This window comes from Ambystoma mexicanum, chromosome 14 (assembly GCF_040938575.1).
Source record: "Ambystoma mexicanum isolate Mex_15411 chromosome 14, UKY_AmexF1_1, whole genome shotgun sequence".
Taxonomy (NCBI): domain Eukaryota; kingdom Metazoa; phylum Chordata; class Amphibia; order Caudata; family Ambystomatidae; genus Ambystoma; species Ambystoma mexicanum.
The window spans coordinates 165914289-165939328 of NC_090940.1; the positions used below are offsets into that span (position 1 = coordinate 165914289).

General features: G+C 46.9%; 1 protein-coding gene across 3 annotated transcripts in view; it reads right to left on the minus strand.

Moving 5' to 3' along the window:
* SPTBN5 (spectrin beta, non-erythrocytic 5) overlaps positions 1-25040 on the minus strand; it is a 1050196-nt gene that overhangs the window by 991972 nt on the left and 33184 nt on the right. For all 3 annotated transcript variants that reach the window (XR_011283950.1, XM_069638812.1, XM_069638811.1), the window contains exons 3-5: positions 7405-7543; positions 3849-4081; positions 3458-3611 (exon numbers count right to left, since the gene is read on the minus strand). Coding sequence is in view for 2 of the 3 variants with exons in the window: in XM_069638812.1 (XP_069494913.1) it covers positions 3458-3611; positions 3849-4081; positions 7405-7543 (526 nt within the window). In the remaining variant the exon portion in view is untranslated. The remainder of the gene's footprint in view (positions 1-3457; positions 3612-3848; positions 4082-7404; positions 7544-25040) is intronic.

Sequence of the window (25040 nt, forward strand, 5' to 3'; positions counted from 1 at the left end):
CCCTCACATGGAACACATCAACGTGCCCTAAACTCAACTCATTTCTGAATGACTGTTTAACAATTTATCAATGTACAACAAATTCTTAATGTACCCGCTACCTGACTATTTGTAACCTGCCTCCATGACATGTATGTAACCTTTATGTAACTAAGTTTTCCACAAGTAACAGTGCCACGATGCCTGTGGGCTGTATGTGCCCAATACAAATGTAAATAAGTAAATAAATAAATAAATAAATAAATAAATAAATAAGTAAGAGGGAAGCAGGAAAGCTGACAAGAGGCGAGAGAGATGCCGAGGTGCTGAAAAGGTATGAAAGAAAAGCAGAGGATCTGAAAAGGAGAAAGAAAGGAGCAGTGGAGAGGAAAAGGATAAGAAGGGGAGCTGAGCAGGAGGGCAGCAAAAAAGGGAGATAGGGGAACAGAGGAAGGAGGGGTGCAGAAGGGGAAGTGTGGAAAGAGAAGGTAATCAGAAAGAGAGAGTGGGAGTGGCAGAGTAGCGAAGAGATAACGAGAAGGAAAGGAAGAGGATAAGATGAGAAGCAAAGAACAAGAGGCAAAGAAGGAAAGAAAGGAGAGACTCTGAGGGGGAACAGCAAAGGCATGGAAGAGCAATCAGGAGGCGAAGCGTTTGAGGATAGAGGGGAAAAGGAAGAAAAGACAGAAAAAGCATGGCAGAGCAATGAAGAGACGAAAGGGACACATAGAGACGTAGGAGAGAAGAAGAGACCTAGAATGGCCTGAAATAGTCTCCCTAAAAGAGGAAAAGAAAAGAAGCGACACAGGAGGGGTGAACCTAGACAGCCGAGTGACAGGAAAAAGAAGAAATGGAGTTCAGAAGGGAAGGTATAGCATGGCACTTACAGAAAGAAGAGGGTGCAATGGGAGATTTTATTTTATTGTTCATTTATAACGCGCTTAATACCAGTGAGTGGTTCCGAAGCGCGGGATCGGGATTCCAACCTGTGTTGAGCCACGCTGTCTTGATTCCAAGGCAAACGCTTGGCCCCCGAGGCAGAATAAACCCAAACCACTGTCCAGCGCCCCAGAGGCAGAAGGAACTGTGCAGCGAGCAGCCCTCAGACGGAAGGAAACACACTCTGGTACTTCCCTCACACACTGACAGTACCTCCCATCCTTCAGACAGAACAACAAAGTAGAAATGCTCCCCCTCGTTAACTAGCGATAGTCTATCGAGCCGCACATAAGGCTCACACACAGCAAAGCGTGCCACTTTCATAATGCATAAAGATCTCTGACTTGTTCCTCAAAGTGCCAAACCCCTAGCCCTTTCAGACATTTGTCAAAGTTCTCCAACCTTGAATCCTCCTTTGCCAACCCTCTCTCCCATGGTCGATTCCTTCACTCTCACATGTATGGCACATTTCTTTGCACTATAACACATCGTCCTATCAGCCAGACCTCAGACTGGGTGAGTTGTACCTCTCTTCTTTGGGGTTGAGTCCTTTCGATTGTCATCATACCCATTGGACTCTTGAAGGAGAGGGTGTGAAATCGGAGGTGGCATAGATTGGCCTAGCGTGTCATAAGTCTACCCCCAGGTTCTCCAAAAGTGGTGGATCAAACCTGACCTCCAGGCGAAATCATTCGCAAAGAAATCGGCCTGTTAGTACATCTACAAACTCCTTTCCAGTGTGTAATCGAATGCCCGTCTTCCTTGCCTTAGAGTTGTCTGGATCCCAGCCATCCTGGCACAGCCCCACCATTTCCTACCAGGATTCCACTCCACATATCTATGTCAAGACCAAAAACCCTACTAAGACCATGCCTAGTCACCTGTTCATTTTCAGGTCTAAGACATCCCCCTTAATGAGAAGGCACACTACCGCATGTGCCATAACCCTATGAGGTTCCACAATATGCGATGAAATGCCCAGTCTCCACTCCATGCTCAACAAAATGGCCTAACTCTGCATGGCCTCTATATCCTTGTTTCTCCAGGGTCTAATAAGGCCTATGCAGAACATAGTAAAGCACCTATCATGGTCTAGCACAGGGTTGTCCAACTCCAGGCCTCGGGGCTGGATCCATGTTGGATTTTCAGGATACCCCTCATTAATATTCATTAGATAAATTTGCATACAATGATTCTAAATGTATCCATATTTTTGCTCACCAATATTCACTAGGGATATCTTGAAAACCGGTCAGGTTTCCGTCCCTCGAGGCCTGGATTTGGACAACCCTTGCTAGCATTTCATACATCCTCTACCCACCCACTCAAGATTTCTGCCCACTCCATTATTGACACTTGCTTCTTTTCTCAGACCTAATGTGGACAGGCTGCTTTAAAGAGCCCCTTGGCCACCTTTTACATAGTCTCCGTGTCACTTGACCTTTTGTTCAAGAGCGTTACTTGGACTCATGTAAAATACACCATTAAAGAAGAGAGCAAGTTCCATCCCCAACTCACATTACTACTCGCCATAATGATACCGTAAATGGATCAACATGGTATGGCCAGCCACCATCCTCCTGGGCTGAAGACCAGATGAGGCCATGGACCGCTGGGTGGAAAGGTTTCAGTTTGAGATGCAGGTGGAGCTGGGCACTGGGCCCTGATGGGGGGTGTGTGGTAATGAGTGGCACATATTTCTTTTTTTGATTTTAGTATTTTGTCTTCCTTTTTTAAGCGTTCTCTGGTCCTGTTAGTCCTGCAGCTTTAAGAGTGTGCATCCACAGAGAAAAAACAATTATTGGAAGAACTATTGTGAATAGCCGTGCAGCTTGTTTATACTAAACATGGGGGTTTTCAAAGTTCAAATTAGAAGCTATAAACCAGGCATTAAATTAGGATTTGGGCCAACTCACCGCAGTGCGCACTTCACTTCTTTTTTTAATGGGGGAAGTGCCTACACCTGCTTCCTACCATTCCTCCAACCACCACAAGCATCAAATTCCACTTTGTAACTACTCCATGACCATGCAACCCTCCAAAATATTTCACAGAATATATAGTAAATTGGCCCTTCACTAAACACGCTGAAACAGCCGCCACGAGTTGGGCGGACACCTAAAATTCACTCACTCCCTGGTATGAATGCCAGTTCTCCACATGCAAACAGCCGACCATTTCTCACTGCTAAGCGTGACTGTCACTCAGCAAGGGCGAGTAGCGAATTCTAGTGTTGGGGCTCCCTCAACGCATGCAGGCTATCTAGTAGGAAGTCGGCGAGAAGCCTTCCCCAAATGAGCCAATGGCCAAATCGAACAGGAGAGAAAAACAACGCAGCAGACCAATCCGAGACTTGGCCTTCTGAACTCGGTTCGGTGTATTGTGGAAGTTCACTCACAAGTTTCTGAACCAAGCTTCTCTGAAAACCCTTGCGCAGATCCATTGTTCTTCCGATGTGTTGGTAAAATACTAACACCCAGACTCTTGCATGAAGGAACTTAAATACAAATGAATGATAACAGGTAATCTAAGGAGTTACCTTATGCTTCTGGATGGAGACCAAGATCTGGCTGAGGTCTTTCCCCAGTGTGGCCAACCGCAGAAGTTGCCATTTCTCCTGGATCCATGACTCCTCTTCCCCGCAGTCACGGAGAAACTGGAATCGCTTCAAGCTTTCCTGCAGATGGGACTGTCTGTACCAAAAAGAGAAGAAAGCTTTCGCTGCAGTAAGTCTGCCACTGGGTAATGACCCCTTCCAAAAGAGGTGTGTTGACCTTTTCCGTAGGCTGAACACCCAACAGTATTGAAGACGCATTGTCAACTGAAGTCCTCTTTCATTTATTGAGGAACCACACATTGTCAATATACCCAAATTATTATGACCAATGGTATTCTTTCTAAGGAAAGCTCTACGATAGGCACACCCTTACCGTGAATGGCTGAGGTCTACCAGGTTCTGGTATGCCTGGTTGAGTTGCCGTACTTTAGACTGGAGCAGGTCCGGTGCGATGGTTCGGCCCTTGGTGGCCTCGGCTGCCTGGCGGGATATGTGCCTCACTCGGTCACCATGGGAGGAGATCTGGGACTCGGCTAGGCTGTGCTTCTGAAGCAGATCCTCGACCTCCAGCAGCTGCTTCCCATACTCTCGAGAACCCACCAGTTCCTGAAACCCAATGGACAGGCTGGCATTTATTGTTTGCTTCTGTATAATACGCAGCTCTTACCAGTGATGCACGCTCTGCATCTCCAGTCTCAATTACGCAGATGTACATGGCCAAGCAATCTGTACTGGGTGGTAACGGGGTGCTGTCCAAGTTAACAGCCCAGAGAAAATCAGGGGAGTTTAACAAGAGGCAAGCACTCTGCCCACCTGGTACGGTCCATCACGGCACCATGGCTTTACGTCACTCACGCTCTCACTTTCTCACTTGCTTTCAATGTTTGCCGTTTACACTTTCTAGCTCCCTCTCGATTTTTCCAGAGGTGCTTTCCGTCTATCTATTTAAATGGACATAGCTCACTCTTTTATTCTCTCCCTCTCTCTCTCTCCCTCTCCCTCTCTCTCTCCCTCTCTCTCTCTCTCTCTCGCTTTCTTTCTCTATTTCTCTTTCTCTCTCTCTTACTCTCTCTCTTTCTATCTCTATCCCTCTCCCTCTCTTTCTCTCCATTTCTCTCTTTCTTTCTTTCTTTCTTTCTTTCTTTCTTTCTTTCTTTCTTTCTTTCTTTCTTTCTTTCTTTCTTTCTTTCTTTCTTTCTTTCTCTCACTCTCTCTCTTCTCTCTCTGTTTCTTTCTTTTCTCTCTCTCCATGCTTCTTTCTCTTTCTCTCTTTCTTTTTTCTCTCTATTTCTCTAGTTTTTTCTCTCTTTCTCTTTCTTTCTCTCTCACTTTCTCTCTGTCTCTCTTCTCTGTCTCCCCGTGTGTTTCTCTCTTTCTCTCTCTCTTTCTCTATTTTCTCTCTCTTATTCTCTCGTTCTTTCTCTCTCTTTCTCTATGTCTCTCTCTCTCTCTATTTTTTCTCTCTCTTTTTCTCTCCTTCTTTCGCTCTCACTTTCTCTCTGTCCCTCTCTTTCTCTCGCTCTCTTTCACTGTATGTATATCTGCATTGCTCCATGGCTATTCTTTTTCTCTTTCATCTTTTCTTCTATTGTATGCCCTCCAGTCCTGGTTGGATCGTTTCCTCTGCTACTGGCGTCTGCCTCTTTATCCTTCCTTTTCTCTCTCTCTGCGGTGTGTGTCAATGGGTGCAGATATGCTCCCCCCCCTCGTTCTATGTCTAATGCTCTATTGCTCGGGCAGCACCGGGGCACCAGGGTTGGCAGGAGGGGAGATATGTTGCGTATGTGTCTAATTTGTAGCAGGTCCCTTCACTTCTCTTAGTTGGCCGAGCCGGCGCTGTGCACTCTGCCGGTTGGTAAACAACTGTGTAACACAACTGTGTATTTAAAAAATCTTACGCCTAGTGAATTCAACAAAACGGAATATTAAGGACTGGGAACAGTGGTGATAATCAGTGTAGCTATGAACCACAATGAGCAGGTGCGAGCTGTAGTTTAACCCCAATTAGGACGACACTGAGGAGCAGTCATGGCTGGTGGTAGCAGTGGTGCCCACCCCGTACTGTCACAGGAGGACTAGAAAACATGTGGCCCCTGGCACTTATTTTTTTTCTTCGGGCATCAATGAAAAAGAGGCCCACGGTTGTAAATGGCTATTCATTCCTTTTGGGACACTGTTTGAATAGAACCCAATGGGGAGATTTTTTTATATAAAATGTGATGCAAATTGTGCATTTTAAAGAATATGTATTCATCAACACTGGTCAAATCTGCTAGAGGCATAGTGAAGTAACATATCAAACTGGCCCACCTGGGCCAAAAAGTGGCTCATTTTGACCAACAAAACTGGCCCTCACCAGCATTTTGCTTTTTTGTTTCAGCAATGGGGCTATTGCCCTACAGTCTGTCCAAGCCTGAAAGGACACATAGCCTGTGGGCCATGTTTGGGATTTTTGACCTTGCCATGGAATGCCCATAGTCATTGCCATAAACTGCCTAGTGTTCCCCACCCAAAACACACCCCTGGGATGTCCCTGAACTAACTACGTGCTGTTAAGAGGATGCGTGGTTCTTTCTAAGCAGTCTTCTGAAAAGTAATGACTTCAGTGTGCTATGAATCCAGCTCCTGGTGCAATCAAAAGGCCTTCACTAAGGGTGTCTGACACTAGATTTCTAAGCAACATGTCTGCCATTGCATCTGTTACTTACACTGACCTGCTGTTAAACAAGAAGCATCGACAAAGCCAACAGCCGTGGCTTTTGCAGGGGCATTATGCAGGCATTTGAAAGGCACTGCCATAACATGACCAACACCATTTGCCAGAAGTGCCAACGTTCATCTCCTGTTGCCCAATAAATGCCATGGCTGAGCACCTGGCCCCTCTGGTACACATTAAGCACTGGGGGATAGTGGGGGCTGATATGGTGGGATGTGGGCTGCTTACCTTGGGCAAGGTGGGCCGACCCTGTCTAAGGCATGTCTACTCTAGGCATACAACTTAGATGGTCAATAGTAATAAAATTAGGTTGGTATGTAGCACTTTATACCAGATTCCCCCCACATCTTTGTGCTGAAATAACAGATGGTATTTTTAACTGATATAATCAAACTCTGAAGAAGTCAGAGTCGATCCTAATGGGATTCAAACTTGCAAAATACGGTCTTGACCCATGTCAGAGGCTTGTGCTTAACCAGTGAGCTATCCACCAGTTGCAATCCCACCTATCTACCATGTGTATGATCTCAGAGTCCCTCCCCCCTTAACTGTGTTCATGATCTTGAATCATTTTGGACGGTTCTATGTAATTTCAGCTAAATAAATTACTTTGTGGTAATGGACTTCATGGTAATTACTTAGATTGTTTTATAGGGGTTCCCCCCATTGCCTCTTCCCCTTCACTACCACTCCTACCATGCCCCCTTTCACCCTTAACCCCCAAATGCATATTAAAAAATCAAAGTAATTCAAATTACTGCGAAATAATTTGCTTTGTTAAAACAACGGGAGAGTATTTGTACGCTGATAAGGAACAATGCTGCTGTTTAACAAGGTTGTACTTTGTACATGCCATTATAATTCAAAAGCTGTCCATGGTGTTCGATCAAACTATTTGTTCGGGGCCATTGCGAGCTGCCTCTGTTCAGAGGAACTCAAACCCAGCCAGGCTGGTTCTAGGAGCATTTGTTGATTAGCTACTCGGCATCAGGGTCGGACTGGGCCATCGGTCATTCGGCAATGTGGGCATGTCTCCTTCATGGACTTCCAGTGACCATCATCTAAGATAAAGGCGTAAAACGACCACTGACAGATAGATTGTATTCAATTATCTAGGATTGAAACAAGCTGTGCAATCAGTCGGTGTAGCCCCCCAAAATCCCTTCTTAATATACGTTCAAGACACACATCAAATCAAAAGACAATAATAGACCTGCAGTGCTTTCAACTCCTGTGTGATAGTGTCTGTGTCCCGCAGGAGAGCCAGCATTTCCTTGGTGCTCTCCACAGAGTGTTTTTGCTGCTGCAGCTGAGAACAGAGCTCCTTCCAGTGCCGGGATATCTTCTCTTGCCTGCGGCGGGAAGAGAGCAGAGAGGACTTGATGTTCTTGCCAAACATGTTATTTCAGAATGTCCCACATGCCAATGCATTAACACCACATCCGCGGTTAAGTAATGATTGCTGGATTAATATGTCCACCCTAACTAGATTTTGTGACAAAGTCCAATGTCTTAGGGTAGAGGATGGGAATGTAGGGACCAAGGGGGCCAGAGATATGAAGTAGGGTGATGATAAGGTGAATCCCCCAGGCTCCTCAGTCCAGCACTTGTTGTTTGTGTTTTACTCACCCAACAGCCCTGGGAAGCCCCTTGCCCACTAGTGTGGAAAACCCTTGAGAATGTCATACAGGCACTTAGGCCTGATGTAATCAGGAAGCTCTCAACTGTGGCCAAGGAAAGCTCACTTTGGAAAATATTATTGTTTCACTGCCAAAAGGATGTGTTCATGTGGAGAATACTGCTACATGTGAAAAACAACAATGTAACATGTTAGACTTCGGCGGTCCTGGACCCGCTCCTGAGGGTGTCCCTGGAGCCTTTAATGAAGGTGCCGAGGATTTATTTCAGAGAAGATATTGAACTACAAACAGTGTTTAGGTGCAACCCTGAGCTGCAGGGTTCACAAGACCTGTGTGAGAAAGTAAAACCATTGCAAATGAAACATCAAACCTGCCTAGCATCTTAATTAGAGGTGGGTGAAAATCCCGCCGGTGAAACGGAATTGGTGAAATGCGCCAACAATTCTGTTCCGCTTGCTGAGCGAATTTCCACCTTCTTAAGTACACCTTTGGAAAGGGGTTTTGCAGCAGAAATTAAATTATTGCAGAAATTTCGTTTTTTGTGTGTTCCGAAACACACACAAAAGCGACATTTTCAGCAAAGCACGAAATTTAAAGGGGCAAAAACGAAATTTCAAAAGAAACAAAATGTCGGTCTGGAAAAAAAAGGGCCCGAAGTGCTAATTCCATTCATTGGGCGAATTTGGTGAATTGAGCAGAATTTGCATGGAATTTGCCAATTTACCAGTATAACGGAAGTAGCCATTTTTACTGACCCCTAATCGCAACACCAACAGGAAAGAATATGAACCCAAGATGGTGACCTGTGTTGATGTTATCACAAACCATGAAGCCATTCAAGTGCTCAGCCACTGAATTGCAGCAGATGCGTGGGTTTGGGGGAGGGGAGGGGTCTGTGGTTCCCAGGCGAGCAACTCAATCACAAATCTCGCTCCACAACCACATACAAGAGAAATCACCGCAGGCAGTTGGAAAACCTGTGGGTCAGCCCACTCCCACATTAATAGGAGGGTGGAGATCAGTCCAGATTCAGGGGTGGGAGGCAGATATGGAGGACACTGCATGGCAGAGTGGTGAGCAGGAGGATCGAAGGAGAATGAAGGAGCAGGAGAGCAGATCAGAGTAGGAGGGAAAGGAGGCAGCGGAAGAGATATGAGGGAGCCATAAGGGGGAGTAGAAGAGAACATCAGTAAAAAAAGAGGGTGGGGTGGCGGTGAAACAGTAAAGGAAGAGTAGTAAGGAGGAGATGGTGAAAGCATCAGCTAAGGGATCTGGCATGGATGTGAAAGAGGCGAAGAGGAGCGAAACCGAGGAACGGGGTACACCATCAGAAAGGAGAAGATGGATGTGAAGAGGTTCAGTAAAGCGGACCCGGGGAGAGCATTGCAAAAAATAGGAGGACTGAAGGTGAAAGAGGGGGCTGGGACTAGTCAGGAGGAGGAGAAGAGACAGGAAAAGGCTGAGAGAGAAACAGAAAAGGACCAGGTGGAAAAGAGTAATAAAGAGGAGGGGTGGAGTAGTAGGCATGAGAGGGGAGAGATGGAGTAGCTGAGTCCCGTGGATAGGGAGGAGCAGCCATAAAAAGGAGAGATGAGTGTGGTGGAGGAAAAAAACAGAATGCAGCCGATCTTCAAGAGGAGAGCGAGGCAGATGGAGAAAAAAAGACAGGAAGGCTGCATAGGAGGAAAGAGATCTAGGTGCATCTGGGAAAGGGTAGCCAGAAAGAGGGTTGGTCGAGACCAGAGCCCTTGGTGGGACACTCAGATGTTTTGAGGAGTAGTTCCCAAGGAGACGGGCAGGAACCTAATAAGGGACTTAGCCTGACAACCTCAAGACGCACTGCAATCCTGACAAGGATCCTAACGTGTCTGATGGCGAGCCACCTTGTAGAAGTCCCAATGAACCAGGTGTAGATGTGACAGTATGTCTAGAAGTACAACAAAAGTAAAAGGCTGTTCAAACCCCAAAGACTGTAAGACTTTGCGTTTCCCAACAAGAGTGTGGAGCCTAAGGAAGGGGGGGCACTCAGAACTAGGTCCAACAAAGAAGTTTAAAGACGTTGTTGATTTCCCACAAAGTGACCTCAGTCAAACCTAATCCATTATTATGTATTTCTATAATAAAGACCCTGGAGCTATACAAGGCATATTTAGACGTGACTGCCCTATTTCCTTAATTTTGTTTTAATTTTTTGTATCACTTTATTTATTATTTAAGAATAAGTTGGACAAAAGAAGGGTAACATCAAAATATCCATTACATCAGGGACTAGCACACAAATTTTAGAAAGTGCACATATATCAAACAATTGAATATAACAGTGTTAAGATTCGTAAAACAAAGTCCTTAATAAACTACTACAAATTCCTATCCCATAGTAAACTTCTTAAACCCAACTACGACAGATCATACAACATCGACAAACACAATACACCACACCATAAAAGAAATAACTCAACAATCCCCTAACTATAGCACATAGAGAATAAAGCAATTAATCAATGAGTTTCAAATGAATAGTTCATTAAAAGAACCCCAAATTCGAAGATAACGCTCCTCTCACTTCTGTTTCCTTAACATCACTTTCTCATAGCAAGACAAAGTACGGACATCCAACAACCAATCGTCAACATTAGGCTTTTTCCTTGATTTCCAAACTTTTAATATCTGCTTAATTGCCATTGCCAGCACCCTATTAATCCAATCTGTTCTTACTTTGGCCTTATCTCCTCTCTCTGTGCTCGATAATAGAAATGTAGAAATATATGTACGTGGTAGCAAGTCCTCCAGTATAATATCTAGTCGCACTTCACTCCAAAAGGTGGACTCCCTAGAGCATGTCCATAGCATATGGTATAAAGTGCCCCCATGAAGACCACAACCCCAACAGACATCATTATCCAATAGTCCTAGTTTGGGCATTCGAGCGGGAGTCCAATACAACTTACATACCTTTTTCTAATGTATCTTAACCCTAAATCCATTTTCGACTGTACGTCCACACAAAGCAGACTATCCCATTCTTTACTTGAGATGTCCAAACCCAGTTTCTCCACTCAGGCCTGACAAGGTTTTTCCCACGCTTCCATATGAGAGTCTTCCATTTGCATTAGTCTCATGTATGTTGACATTGCGCATGGAAGAGAACAAATAATCGTACAGATCGTGGGCCTCTCTCTCATAGGATCCCCAAACATTCCCTGTCTTTCCGTCAAAAGAACCTTTAATTCCCGGTAACGTGCACGTTCCCTGCCCCCTATACCAAAAGAGACCCTAAAACGTTCAAAGGAGATCATATGACCATCTTCCCAGACATCACGTATCCTCAATATACCTCTTCTGATCCAGCTTTCCCAACATAAGGGTTTGTTAGCTATCTGTAACCCAGCGTTGTGCCACAAAGACGCATCATAGTGTATCAAATGTTTCCCCTCTACTCGCCATAACATTTTGTAAAGCCCCATCTGGTAATACTCATGGTGGGCAACATCGCCATTGAGTTCGGCATTTTAGACATAGAGTACATGTCTCGTAAAGCATAAGGAGAGAATTGTTCACTTTCAATAATCTGCCAGTTGGGGACATATCCGCTAACTTCAGAGAAATAGAATGTTGATTTCTTTAGAACGAATCCAGTGCAATAATTCACTAGATGAGGGTAACCAAATCCACCCTTCCTTCACAGATCGCGTTAAGATGTGCCTAGGAATCTTAGGCCTATGACCCTCCCCCAAAGGAACCCCTGAAAGACCTTATCGATACTACTAATGAACTTCTTGGAGAAGACAGGGTCAACTGCACTTTCTTAGATCGCACACTCAGGGAAATGGGTTTTGGAGAAACCTTTATAGGAGTTATTAAAATGTTGAATTCATCTATTAGTGCCAGAGTCTGGGTCAATAATGTCATGTCCTCCCCATTTCTCTTGTCAAGAGGTATTAGACAGGGCTGCCCATTGTCCCCATATCTATTTAATTTAGCAATAGAACCACTGATTGCATATATAAAAAAATAACAGAGTCTTCATGGACTTAAATTTGGGGGTTGCGAAATCAAAATCTTGTGTTATGCGGACGATAGGACTATTATTTTGCCCGATTTCCTAAACATTAGACACATTCAAAGCCCACAGGTTTCTTTTGTGGTCAACTCTATTTTGGCAGCGATCTAAAATGTTATTGTCAACAACCCAGCAAATGACCACTTATAATTTCACCACGTTATTTTATTGCACGTGTTAATGAAACATTCTTAACATGACCTTGCGGCTTTTGTAGCTGAGGAGATTCGTCACATGGAATGTTGGAGCAGCCTTCCATCAGTCACAGTGATGAGCATTTTCCACCAGGTCAATTAATGGTGCTTTTCTTTTTTTGTTTGCCTCTTTTCCTTTTGTTGTCTTTACATGTGTCTGTTGGTTGTATTACAAACACGTTTTTGTTGTGAGGGAAGAGCTCGTGAAATCACTCAGATGGGTGGGGGTCCTTGCCATAGCACCAAATTGACGGTACAGGTGTTCAGTGATGGTTGTACAGAATCACAGCCACTTGTGTCAGGTCCTCAAGGAGTAAGGGCGCAGAGAAAGGAGTAAGAGTGATTCATCCGCCAGGAGGCCACCGGTGGGGTAGGAGGTTCTGAAGTATTAGGGGGGACCTTTTAGAGCCGAACTGTATAATGTGCAGGTTTGGAGTGTGTAGAGAGGTGTGTTGATTAAAATCTTTATAATCCTTAACTATGTGCCTTCAGCAAGGACTGCCAGCCCCTTTCCAAGATGGAGGGCGGAGAAGACAAAGCTAATTAGTGGAAAAGAAGTGTCTGTGAAGTAGCTTGGAATTCTACACATGGTTCTAAACTGCCTTTCATCCTTCAAAGCAGAGTGAGTGGTCACAGTTTTAGACAGTTACAAAACAATTAGAGTTTTTTAGAAGAGGAACACTACTTCCAAGAAGAAGTTAGGAGGAGAGCCAAAAGAGATGGAACAATCAAGGAATAGCATCAAGAACAGAAGATAAGTGCTATAAGCATACCTGCCTACATTCCCAAAAGCAAAACCCGGGGAATGACGTCACTGATGCCCCGCCCCCCTCCCCAACTCCCTGCCCACCCAACTCCACCACTTAAAAAAAGAAAAAACGTCTGAGAGATGCCCGAACATGCAAACAAAAGAAAACAAGCAGTCTTTCTTTCTTTGTTTGCGTGTGCGTGGGTGTCACTCTTCACATCGGTGCAGGAGATGCTGCTAACTGGGCGCCGGCCTTCAGATCTGTCACAGATCCTTAGTTTCTGCCCACACCTCGATGTGATTGGCCCCAAACAGTGTGTTGTAGTCAATCACTTTGCAGTGTCGGAGGATTTCCTTGGATTGCGGGAAACCCCGGAGACTCCACGCTCTTCCCTGGAGACCCGGAGAAGAGCGTAAAAACCCGGACTCTCCGGTTAAACCCAGAGACTAGGCAGGTATGGCGATAAGTGTACTGCATAGAACTGTAATATCAAAGGCAAGGAATAATCCTGAATTGCTGGTACAGCTGGCAAGTGTATATAGCTAGTGTTTGAGTCCACAATTTGTGAAAGACTCGATTTATACAGAGACAAAAGGTGGTTTAAACACGGCGGGGAGTGGCGTAAGAGTTCCTTTCAGTCTACACATTTCAAGAAATTGCGGTGCGTGTGCGTTAGGAAACAGTTCATTTTTGTTTGATTTTTTTTTATTAAGGCATATGATTTAACTTGCGCATTTGTTATTGTTGTTACCAAACTCGGTTTTCGAAGCGTGGAGGAGAAGCGCGAGGCAGAGGCACGAGCACTGTTAGGATCATTAAAGGAAAGACTGCTTTGTTATGTGCCAGCGGCCATCTTGAAAGGTGGATTCATCACTGCATCAGTTCCCTACAGAGCGCATGCCAGACGTGTGTGTGAGTGGTGGTACAAATCCAGAATCAAATGAATAATTAAAGACTCAGAATTCACTTACCATTGTCACTGTTAACGTAGTTTCTCTGAGAATGTATCTACCAAAACATATTATACTCTTGGAGTATATAAATACCCTCCATTTCGGCAGAGCAGCCTTCAATCCAGCACGGAGCCCAACACCATCCTCACGAGGTTCTGGAGGAGTCTCTAACTGCTGGCAAGCAAGGTGAGTCCAGATGCAGTCTATGGGCCATTCCAGCATCCCCAAATGGAGTGTTGCATCAAGCACTCATATATATCCAGATTGACCAAGTTTTCCGGCATTGCGGGAATCCACTCATTGCAGCCCCCCCTTTGTGCTCATTGTGCTGCTGTGCACTGTTTTTCACCCTAGCACATTGTGCTTACATTATTAAAAGCAATCTGGGCCTCTTTCCATCATGGCCACCGGCGAAACCTCAGGCGTTGGAGTGCATATCCCCCACCTGCAGCCCCTGCTGTGATTGGCCAAACTCTTCTTCTTAGGCACAATCAGGAGCCGGCAGACGAAAGTTGGCCCCTGATACCAAGGCCCACCAACTAACGCCCCTGTCTGAGCCGCCCCCTGCCTCCATTTCTGTAGAGCAGCCTTCAATCCAGCATAGAGCCTAACACCATCCCCACGAGGCTCTGGCGGAGTCTCTCACTGCCGCCAAACAAGGTGAGCCCAGATGCATTTTATGGCCCATTTCATCACCCCCATATGGAGCGTTGCATCGAACGCTCATATTTATTGAGCTGGACCCATTTTTCCAGCATTGTCGGAATCTGCTCACTGTAGCCTCCCCTTTGTGCTCATTGTGCTGCTGTGTGCTGTTTTTCACCCTAGAACACTGTGCTTGCATTGTTAAAAACTATCTGTGCTGCTTCCCATCATGGCCACTGCCAAAGCCTCAGGCACTGGAATGCCTGTCCCTCACCTGCAGCCTCTGCTGTGATTGGCCAAACTCTTCTTTTTAGGCCCAATCAGGAGCCGGCAGGCAAATTCTAGCCCCCGACACCAAGGCTCACCAACTAAGGCCCCTGTCTGAGCTTTTCTGGAGCTGTAGGAGCCCAATCTCGAGTATGGCGTGTTCTCCCCCAGCTCAGAGCTGGGGGTAGACATGCTGGAAAAATGAACATTTTTCACACAATTACAGCTGGCGGTATTATTGCACAGTAATTGCGCTGAAAATTCCCAATTGAGTCCAATGGACCCAGTGGAGAATAATGTTTAGCACTCAACCCGTGATCCGGCGGTAATGCCGCCAGATGGGTGAGCGCTAACGCAAATAAAGTTGGGCAGTACCCCAGTCAAGATAGTGCCCAACTCGTGATGAGGCCCAACGTCTGATCTAACTTTACTGCCTGCCCCTTCACCTTCCTGCCCTTCTGTATCCCATCTCCCTTCACTCCATTAGCACCATGCATCTGGATGTGCATCACCATTTGGATTGTTAGGGCTCTCTTATTGCCTTACTTCAATGAATGACCTACAATACGCTTAACTCATGACTTTTAGTCGAATTTAGGTGTGCACATCTGTATAGCCACCATCATTTTTGTACTGTTTCTAGTGCTTTTGGCTAAAATTGTACTGGGGTGTGCATCTAACTGCGCATCCCCCACCACTCTGTACTGTTTCTAGTGTTTTTGGATAAAATCATAATGAGGTGTGCATCCAACTGTGCATCCATCACCACTTTGTACTGTTTCTAGTGCTTCTGGCTAAGGTCGAATTTAGGTGCGCATCTAACTCTGCATCCACCTCCCTTCTGTACTGTTTCTACTGCTTCTGGCTAAGGTCGAATATAGGTGCGCTTCTAACTGTACATCCACCACCCTTCTGTACTGTTTCTAGTGCTTCTGACTAAGGTCAGATTTAGGTGCGCATCTAACTCCACATCCACCACCATTCAGTACTGTTTCTAGTGGCTCTGGCTAAGGTCAGATTTAGGTGTGCATTTAACTCTGCATCCACCACCCTTCTTTACTGTTTCTAGTGCTTCTGGCTAAGGTCGTATTTGGGTGTCCATCTAACTCTGCATCCACCTCCCTTCTGTACTGTTTCTACTGCTTCTGGCTAAGGTCGAATATAGGTGCGCTTCTAACTGTACATCCACCACCCTTCTGTACTGTTTCTAGTGCTTCTGACTAAGGTCGAATTTAGGTGCGCATCTAACTCTGCATCCACCACCCTTCTGTACTGTTTCTAGTGCTTCTGGCTAAGGTCGAATTTAGGTGCGCATCTAACTCTGCATCCACCTCCCTTCAGTACTGTTTCTAGTGCTTCTGGCTAAGGTCGAATTTAGGTGCGCATCTAACTCTGCATCCACCTCCCTTCAGTACTGTTTCTACTGCTTCTGGCTAAGGTCGGATATAGGTGCACTTCTAACTGTACATCCACCACCCTTCTGTACTGTTTCTAGTGCTTCTGACTAAGGTCGAATTTAGGTGCGCATCTAACTCTGCATCCACCACCATTCAGTACTGTTTCTAGTGGTTCGGGCTAAGGTCAAATTTAGGTGTGCATCTAACTCTGCATCCACCACCCTTCTGTACTGTTTCTAGTGCTCCTGGCTAAGGTCATATTTAGGTGTGCATCTAACTCTGCATTCACCGCCATTCTGTACTGTTTCTAGTGCTTCTGGCTAAGGTCGAATTTAGGTGCGCATCTAACTCTGCATCCACCTCCCTTCTGTACTGTTTCTACTGCTTCTGGCTAAGGTCGAATATAGGTGCGCTTCTAACTGTACATCCACCACCCTTCTGTACTGTTTCTAGTGGTTCTGGCTAAGGTCGAATTTAGGTGCGCATCTAACTCTGCATCCACCACCCTTCTGTACTGTTTCTAGTGGTTCTGGCTAAGGTCGAATTTAGGTGTGCATCTAACTCTACATTCACCGCCATTCTGTACTGTTTCTAGTGCTTCTGACATCTGCCGCCAATCTGTACTGTTTCTAGTGCTTCTGGCTAAGGTCGAATTTAGGTGTGCTACCAATTGTTTCTGATCTGCATGTCAGGCATTTCCAACATGCTCAATTATCTCTGTCTGCTTGGCCATTTGGTGTGATTCTACTGTTACATAGTGCTTAACCCTCTCCCCTGCTATCCTCTGGCTCCCCCCAGCTTCTCTTCCCTCACCACATGGCTCTCTGTCTTTTCTAAGGTTCTATGACACTTTTTGCCAAAAATGTTTTGCCGAAAAAAACCCATCAATTTTCTTTTTTTATTTGGGTTTCCCCACCAACCCCCCTCCCCTATTATGTATTCCCTATACACCACCCTACCCCTTATGTGCCCTCCCCCATATTTTTCAATGTTTTTTTTGGCAAAATATTTTTGCCAAAAAGTGCTGCAAAAGAAAACGGCCGTATTCTTTTCTAACTGCTTCTCCATCTCATATGCTCCCTCTTTCACTAGGTCTGGTAGGAAGAAATTAAAAAAGGCATTCCTGATTTCCAACCTTGGTCTGCCCATCGCAGACACCTACATCGATGTCTCCTCTTGACAGACTATCACTGACATTCTCTCTGATGTTCCTTCTTCCAACCTTTGGACCCCCCCATATGGTCTCTGTTCTCTTCCCTTTCTCCTCCTCTCCCATTACTGGAGGCAACAGATGGGAAGTGCTCTGGGTGCACTTCGCATCTTCCAAATGCAACCTTAGTGTCTATCACAAAGGCACTATCGTGGCCCCAGGGCTCTCAGCCCAACCTCTGCTGTCTTGACAGGTGTCTTCCTTCTCTATTCAATGTTCCCCCTCTCTTTCCACCCCTCCTTCCCTCATCCATTCTCCCACCTCCCCCCCAGTGATGGCACCCCACCCCTGCCCCCCATCACAAATATTTTAAAGGGGGCAACCAACTGCACTTAGTCACCCTCAATTCTTGCTTTGCTATCAGACACTCCTCTGACATCTGTCACCTTCTTGAAGACCTTGACCTTGACTGTCCTTGCTCTCACTGAGACGTGGTTCAAGGCCAGATCCATCACTGCTTTTGACACCCTTCTCCCTGAGGGCTACACGATCCTGTCCAATCCCAGGCCCTCATGGGTTGGTGGTGGAGGGGCACTGCTAATTCCTGAGTGGGTTCCTCCCTCCATCTTCCCCACCCAAATCTACTCATCCTTTGAAAGCCTAGTCTGCAGGATATCTGTCTCACCTACTTTCTCGCTTATCTCGCTACCATCTACAGACTCCCCCGGACCATCCTCCCTCTTCCTCTCAGAATGGGCCAACCTGTCCTCCTCTCGTCTTGCCTCCTCCCACAAACTTATCTTCCTTGGGACTTTAAGATCCATCTCGACCTTCTCGATGGGGCCACTGTTCTCTTCTGAAACATTGCGAAACTCTTTCCCTCTCTCTCCTTCCTTCTGGCCCACCCACTTGCTAGACACACCCTTGATGCTCTCATCTCAACAGACATCCCTCTTACTAACCCTCTCATTACTCCTCTCTCCTTGTCTGACCACTCTCTACTCTCTTCTCACCTTGACCTTCCCTTCCCCCTTACGCCACCACCAGCACTGCCAGTCTCCTCCATCATTCGACCAATGAAGCATGTCTCAGTCGCTGCATTTACCTCTTCATTCATCCCTCCTCATCCCCTCTCATTGGACTCTCCCTCTGACTCTGTTCTTGCTAACCACCACCTCTCTATCTCCAACACCCTGGACATCCTTGCCCCAGTCATGAGGATCTGCATGAAGCCTGCCTCCAAATGCAACTCTTGGAATTACTCTGACTTGGCTGCTTTGAAGTGCAAGTGCAAAGCTGCAGAGCGGCAGTGGCTGGCATCTAGCTAATCCTCTGACAAACTGGCCTGACGCCTACTTCAAAGGCAATGCCACCTCTCCTTCTGCTCGAAGAAGAGGGCTAATGTCCAAGCCTGTATCTCTGGAGCCGCCAACAACAGGACTGAACTCGTTAATATCTGCAAGGAACTTGTCAATCTTACCGCAGTCTCCCCTTCCCCTCCCAGGCCCTCTGCTCTGCACTGGCCACCCACTTCTCCTCCAAAACCTTGGACATCCTGTCTTTCCTGTCCTCTGCTCCCCCTCTCCAGCCCCTCAACCCCTATCTTGCCTCACTTGGTCACCCCCACCACCCATACTGTCCTCTTTCTCTCCCACTGCGCCAGATGAGATCTCTAGAGTCGTCCACTCTATGAAAGTCTACTCTAAACAGGTTCTCCCCTGCTCCTCCAGAACCATCAAGAACAACATTGCCTCTCTTGCTCCAGCCTTGGCTGACCTCTGCAACCACTCATTTGCCACAAGCTCCTTCCCCCAAACCCCTCAAACACTCTCTTGACCACCCTTGCGGGAAAAAGCTGTCTGCTGACCCTTCTTGCCCAATTAACTATCGCCCTATCTCCATCACCCCTTTCCTGAGCAAACTCATGGAGAAACTGGTCATCCCTCAACTGACCCTCCACACCAAATTGGCTGGCTGCCTCCACGATCACCATTCCAGGTTTAGGGCTGCCAGATGCATGGAAACTGCTCTCCTGAACACCTGTGAAGACCTACTCTCCAGCCTGGACTCCAACTCCCTCTCTGTTCTGACCCTCCTCAAACTCTCTTCTGCCATTGACACTGTTAACCACTGCATCCTCATAAACCGTCTCCATGATACCCTAGGCATCGCGGACAGGGCACTGGGGTGGCTTACTTTCTTCCTTTCTAACACACCCAGCCAAGTGCAAATGGGTATTTTCTCTCCTCCACCACACCCTCTACCTGTGGCATCCCCTAGGGCTCCATTCTATCACCATGGCTCTTCAACATCTACCTGTCTGTTCTGGCCTACCTGATCTCCACTTTTCCACCTCATTTCCAGTGCTATGCAGATGACACACAGCTCTCCTTCAAGCTGCCATCTTCTACCTCCTCTTCCCTCATACCTGCCTGCCTGACTGCTATTCAGGCATGGTGCTCTCCCAATGATCTCTGCCTTAATGTCAGTAAGACAAAGATCCTCCTCATCGGGATGCCTGCTCCTTGTCCCCCCCGTCTCTCCGGCCAGACTCCTTGGGTACGATCCCCCCACCCACCTGTGAGGCAAAAAACCTTGGGGTTATCTTTGACTCCTCTTTCTCTCTTTCTCTCCACACGTCTCAGACCTTGCCAAGAAGTCCAACTTTCAGCTCCACCTCCTCAGAGGCATTCTACCCTTTCTCACCTTCCCCCAGAAGCTCTCCTACTCTAGAGCCCTAGTGCTCTCTGGCTGGACTACTACAACAATCTCTTCCCTAATCTGCCTCTTGCCTCCCTCTGGACCCTTCAACTAATCCAGAATAGGACTGTGAGATGTATCCTTGGCCTCAAGCCCAGCGACGGCATCCTTCCAGCCCTGAAGTCTCTTCACTGGCTCCCGGTGTCCGCAAGGATCAAATTCAAGACCCTTTACATAATCCACAAGGCCGTCTGGGGCCTAGGACCTCTTTACATACAGCTTTCCCTCCCTAAATACCTCCCGACCAGAGTCCTTCGGTCCTCTGACTCCAACTCTGTACAGGTCAAACATTTCTCCAAGCAGAGAGTGGGAGGTAGATCCCTTTCTGCGGCCGGCACTTCTCTCTGGAATGGCTTCCCTTCCCACCTCCGCCTTGAGTTCCAGAAACTTCTCAAGACTTCCCTTTTCTCCTCTTACTTCCCTCCCCCTCACATGCTAACTCGCTCTCTGCCGCTATGACTGTGGACTGGTCCCTTCAGAGTGAAACAGGGGCCAGACCATCCCCCACCACTACCTCCCTGCATCCTCTGCCAGCGATTGCCCTTGGGCTCCCTATCCCGGACTAACCCAACTTGATCCACCCTGCTCACTGCACTCATCCTTCCTTTTCTGCCTTGCCATTTGCCTTCTTGGCCCACCCAGCACTTTCCTGCCCCCTTCCCTGGAGGTGCCCCACTCCTGCCCTTCCCCCTCCAACCCATCACCCACTGCACGGATAAACTTCTCCAGCACTTGCACGGTAGGATTGTCACGAGCCCAATATAACTGTCTTTTTATGTTGTTGTCATTCCCTTCTCTCTGCCCCCCCCCCATCTTGTCTTGTGGTGCCCTGGAAACACTTGTGTATAGGTGCAATACAAATGTCCAAAATAAAAGATCAGTGCAAACACTTATCAGAACAAAAGGCAAGGCTTTTAAAATGGCCGTCATCATAATATCAAGATATTTATCACCTCTTAGCATTCTTTAGAGGTAACCAGGTATTACTCAGTTCACTTGAGGGAGGTGAGGGAGAGTAGCTAGCGTCCGTTTTTAGATAACCTTTTATTCTTATTTCTTTTAGATTCTTCAATGAAGTCCAGAGAGAGACGAATGTGGACATACGTTTGGAAGCTGGTCGTTTGTTATTTTCTCCACTTCCTCTTTTCCTCCTGGCTCTGTGGCTGTGAATTAAAACATCTACAGGGCAAACATTTCAGCGGAGTCTGTGGGAATCAGCAGCCTCCGCAGGAAGAATTGACCCTTGGCAAGTAGCCGCTTGGCACCTCCCTTTTAGCATCCTTCTTTAAATGAACCCCTGATTTAACATCTTTTGCTTTGTTTTTCAATCGGCCAATCAATTACAAACAATAGTGCACATATCAATGGAAGAGTGTCTTCTAATTTTAGCCCATTTTAGAGTAAGAGTACTTGTAAAATACAGCAAGGGAGAGCACTGGCAGAGAGGCTCAAACCTAGCCCACGGGGATGTCTCCTTTTTTTCAATGTCATGTGTTTGATGCTCTACCATAGCAATGCTTTGGTTCGGAAGAATTTACAGGCATATATAAGCTTAAACACAGCACGGTGCATCACTGTGCTCTGCTTTATCTTGGGGATGGTGTTCAGTACTCATCCTGCATGCCCAAAGATAATGCAATATGGTTGGGATGGCTAAAAAACGGTGCTTTGGCGGTGCAGTTTGCATCACACCATGGAGAGGTGAGATAGAAAATGTGGAAGTAGGCTTGCCAAAAGGCTGGCTATTGCAGCAAAATGTATACTGTGTGTTGGCCAATTTTGCAAATGTCAATCACTTACATGGAATGGGATAAAAAGAAGCCCCACCTCTAGTGATAGATGGGGGGCAAAGTGTGCAGTTCTAAACCGAGTCTTGGGTAACTTAGTAAGGGAGGGGGGTCAGTGAGTGGAGAATACTGCAGAATTATGTGGGTGTACTGGTGCAAATTACAGTAAGATAACAAAGGAGGTTAGTGTGCCTGTTTCATAGACCGATGTGTAGCCTGCCTGGAGGTGACTGGCTCCAATACTCATGGGGTATTGTGTCTGCAGCAGAGATCTGTATGTAAGATACTGATCACAGGTCAGAAGCAACTCATTGTTTCCACCCTTCTAAAGTCTACTGAGTACCTTTCGATTGAGTAACAGTAACAGCTATTCTAAGATTAGGATACTTCACGGTAGGAGCACTTTATAGAAAAACAACATAGTATTAATATTTTTAATCCTAAATGGTCTTATTTATAGCTTCCTTATGTTGGGAGACAGTGGCGAGTGTATTGTACATGCCCTCTGTCCCCTCTTCATTCTCCAAGGGCGGAAAAACACGCTTCCCAACATTATAGAGGTGAATAGATGCAGGGACGTCATTTGGGGGTCCGACCCCTGAGGTCTTCCTTGCTACCCCTGTGGTCCGGTCTCCCTTGCTACCCCTCATGTTTTTTTTTGTATCTAGGCTCCTGGGCTGGTTGTGGCAGTGCCATGTGGCTCTTTGTTTCTGGAGTGGCAGGCTTTCTTGTGCACGCCTCTTGGTGATTGCATTAATTTAACACATGTTTATTTCAGGCACACTTCAGGGGTTGAGTCCCTGATTTTGTCTGCTCTTAAACACCTCAACTCAGCCTTTCATCCTTCTGAGGTCGATAAATGAGTACCAACACAGGTACGGTAATATTGTATGTATATTTGTTCTATATAAAGCGGTTAAGCGAAAGTGTTTTATAATAGCACAGCATTATCATTTGGCCTTGGATGCCTGCTTGCATTCACAATAATTTGGTAATATGGGCCTATACACACTGATATTAATGATACATATGGTGATCCATTCTTGTATGAAATGTATATCACATTATAGTGATATCGTAACCATATTTTTCGTTGTGGATTCAGGAACAATGCTATGTGATGCCCCTTCCTGTTTTGTCAAGGGGTGAACGTTCATGTTCCTTCGCTTCCCGTGATGTTACTTCGGGGTTGGGTCAAATGACATCACTTCCTGTAATGCCATTAGAGGTCAAGGGTCGTGTGATGTCACTTCCTCTACCCCTGGTATTTTGGTCAAATGACGTCCCTGAATAGATGGTGGTTGGTCGGCTTGGTTAAAAATGGCCCTGAAGACATGGGTACATTCACATGTGTTGTAACTTTCTGAGAGGAGGTGTACTAACATTTTGCATTTGTTACGGTGTATTTATTTGATTATTTTCCCTAGTTTGACGCCCTTCCCAGACAATGAAGATCCTCGTAAAAACCAACATACATGTTTTAAACGTAGCGGGACATTTCAGCGTAGAGGGAGATTTCCCAGAGTGCTGTGAGCTTCGATTGGGGCGGATATATTTTGGGGAAGGGGAGTGAGAGTTGTAGGGGTGAAGGGTTGAAAAATTATTTTGAAAAAGGAAAAACAAAATGGGGGTGGGGAGGGTGCAACAGAAACAGCAGAGGACTGAGACGTGGGGGCTGTGGCGCTGCCCGATGCCGGGGCGCGCACGCGGCGGCGTGACATTGCATGCCGCTGCGTGCAGCATAAATAAACGGGGCGTTCCCGGCCGCGGTAGTGCGACCGGGAAGCGCGAGCCAGAAGGACGTGTGTGGTTTGAGTCCTTGTGCGCTAGGGGTTTACGGGAATCGCCGGGGATCAGGACACACCCCCAACAGTGGCGACGAGTGGGGATATGATGCCTGGGCCCGGCGGTGACGAATCTGCAATTTTTCTTCCTGAAACAGAATCTTGCTGACATTTCGTTTCATGCCGTAGGCCGTGCTTCACACACGCGGCTGGTGGCCATTTTGAATAATCAGGCCGTGGACTTCACAGAGCTCCGGTTTGGGCGGTGAGTGGCATCCAGGCCTAAATTCTGGACACACTGCTAGCAGACAGTTTTATCTGCGTGCCTATGCCCGAATTTTGATTTTTTTTTCGAATTTTGGGTCTCCTACGTCGAGTGCAAGCAAGGAGGAGGGCTACAATGGCTGGGCCTGCATAGCCCATAATTCTTTCTTGACTCAATTTTTGGAACAGCTGAAGGCTGGGGCCTTCTTCATCCTCTTCATCATCAGACTGGTGGCCCTACAGCTTTTTCATCTTCTTCATCATCACAGAGGTGTGTTGCAGTGGTTCTTCATTCTGCGTCCTGGAATCATCAGGCCTGGTGGCTGGAACTAGGCTGTTAATGATTGCCCGTGGAGGGGGACAGTGTGTTCTTGCCATCTTCGCTCCCAGGGTGAACTTTCCTTTGCCTGGATGTGGATCGGAGTTTCGGCCCCCATTTTCCATGCTGGGGGTGCCTGTGCGCTCAAACTCATGAGTGATACTGAAGATCAGGACGGTGCACAACCAGTAGCGGTGCAGCAACCTCCACTTGCTCAAGCAGGGCCTCCAGGCCCACTGCCTCCAGTACAGCCGGTGCAGCAGCCTCCAATTGCTCAAGCAGGGCCTCAAGGCCCATTGCCTCCAGTGCAGCCGGCGGTAGCACCTGTTGCCCAGCCAATACTTCCTGCCATTGCCCAGGCATGTGCACACGCGGCCTTGCAGCCCATCCCGGAGTTTGATGTCTCAGGCCCGCCTTCTATCTTGGGGCCCAGATGGAAGAGGTGGGTTGACCACCTGGACATGTACTTTCGGGACGCTCAAGTGGTTGATGATGACAGCAGGCTGGCAACTATGTTGTACTCGGCAGGGCCCTCAGTCCAGGAGATCTTTGAATCGCTTCCGCCAGGGGATGGATCCTACGGTCAGGCGAAAACCAAGCTTCAAGCTCATTTTCTGCCTCTTGCCAACACAGACTATGAACGCTTCGTGATGTTGTCCGCCAAACAGAAAGAGGACGAGACTTTGGACACTTTCTATGGGCGCCTGAGGCGCCTGTCGCTGGCCTGTACCTGGGGCGATGCGGACGACATGATCAGGACCATGCTCATCCAGGCGTGCTCCTCAGGCAAGCTCAGGCGCCAAGTATTAAGGGAGCCCGGAATCACGCTGCCACGCATCCTAGAACTGGGGAGATGCCATGAGGTGTCTGAGGCGAGGGC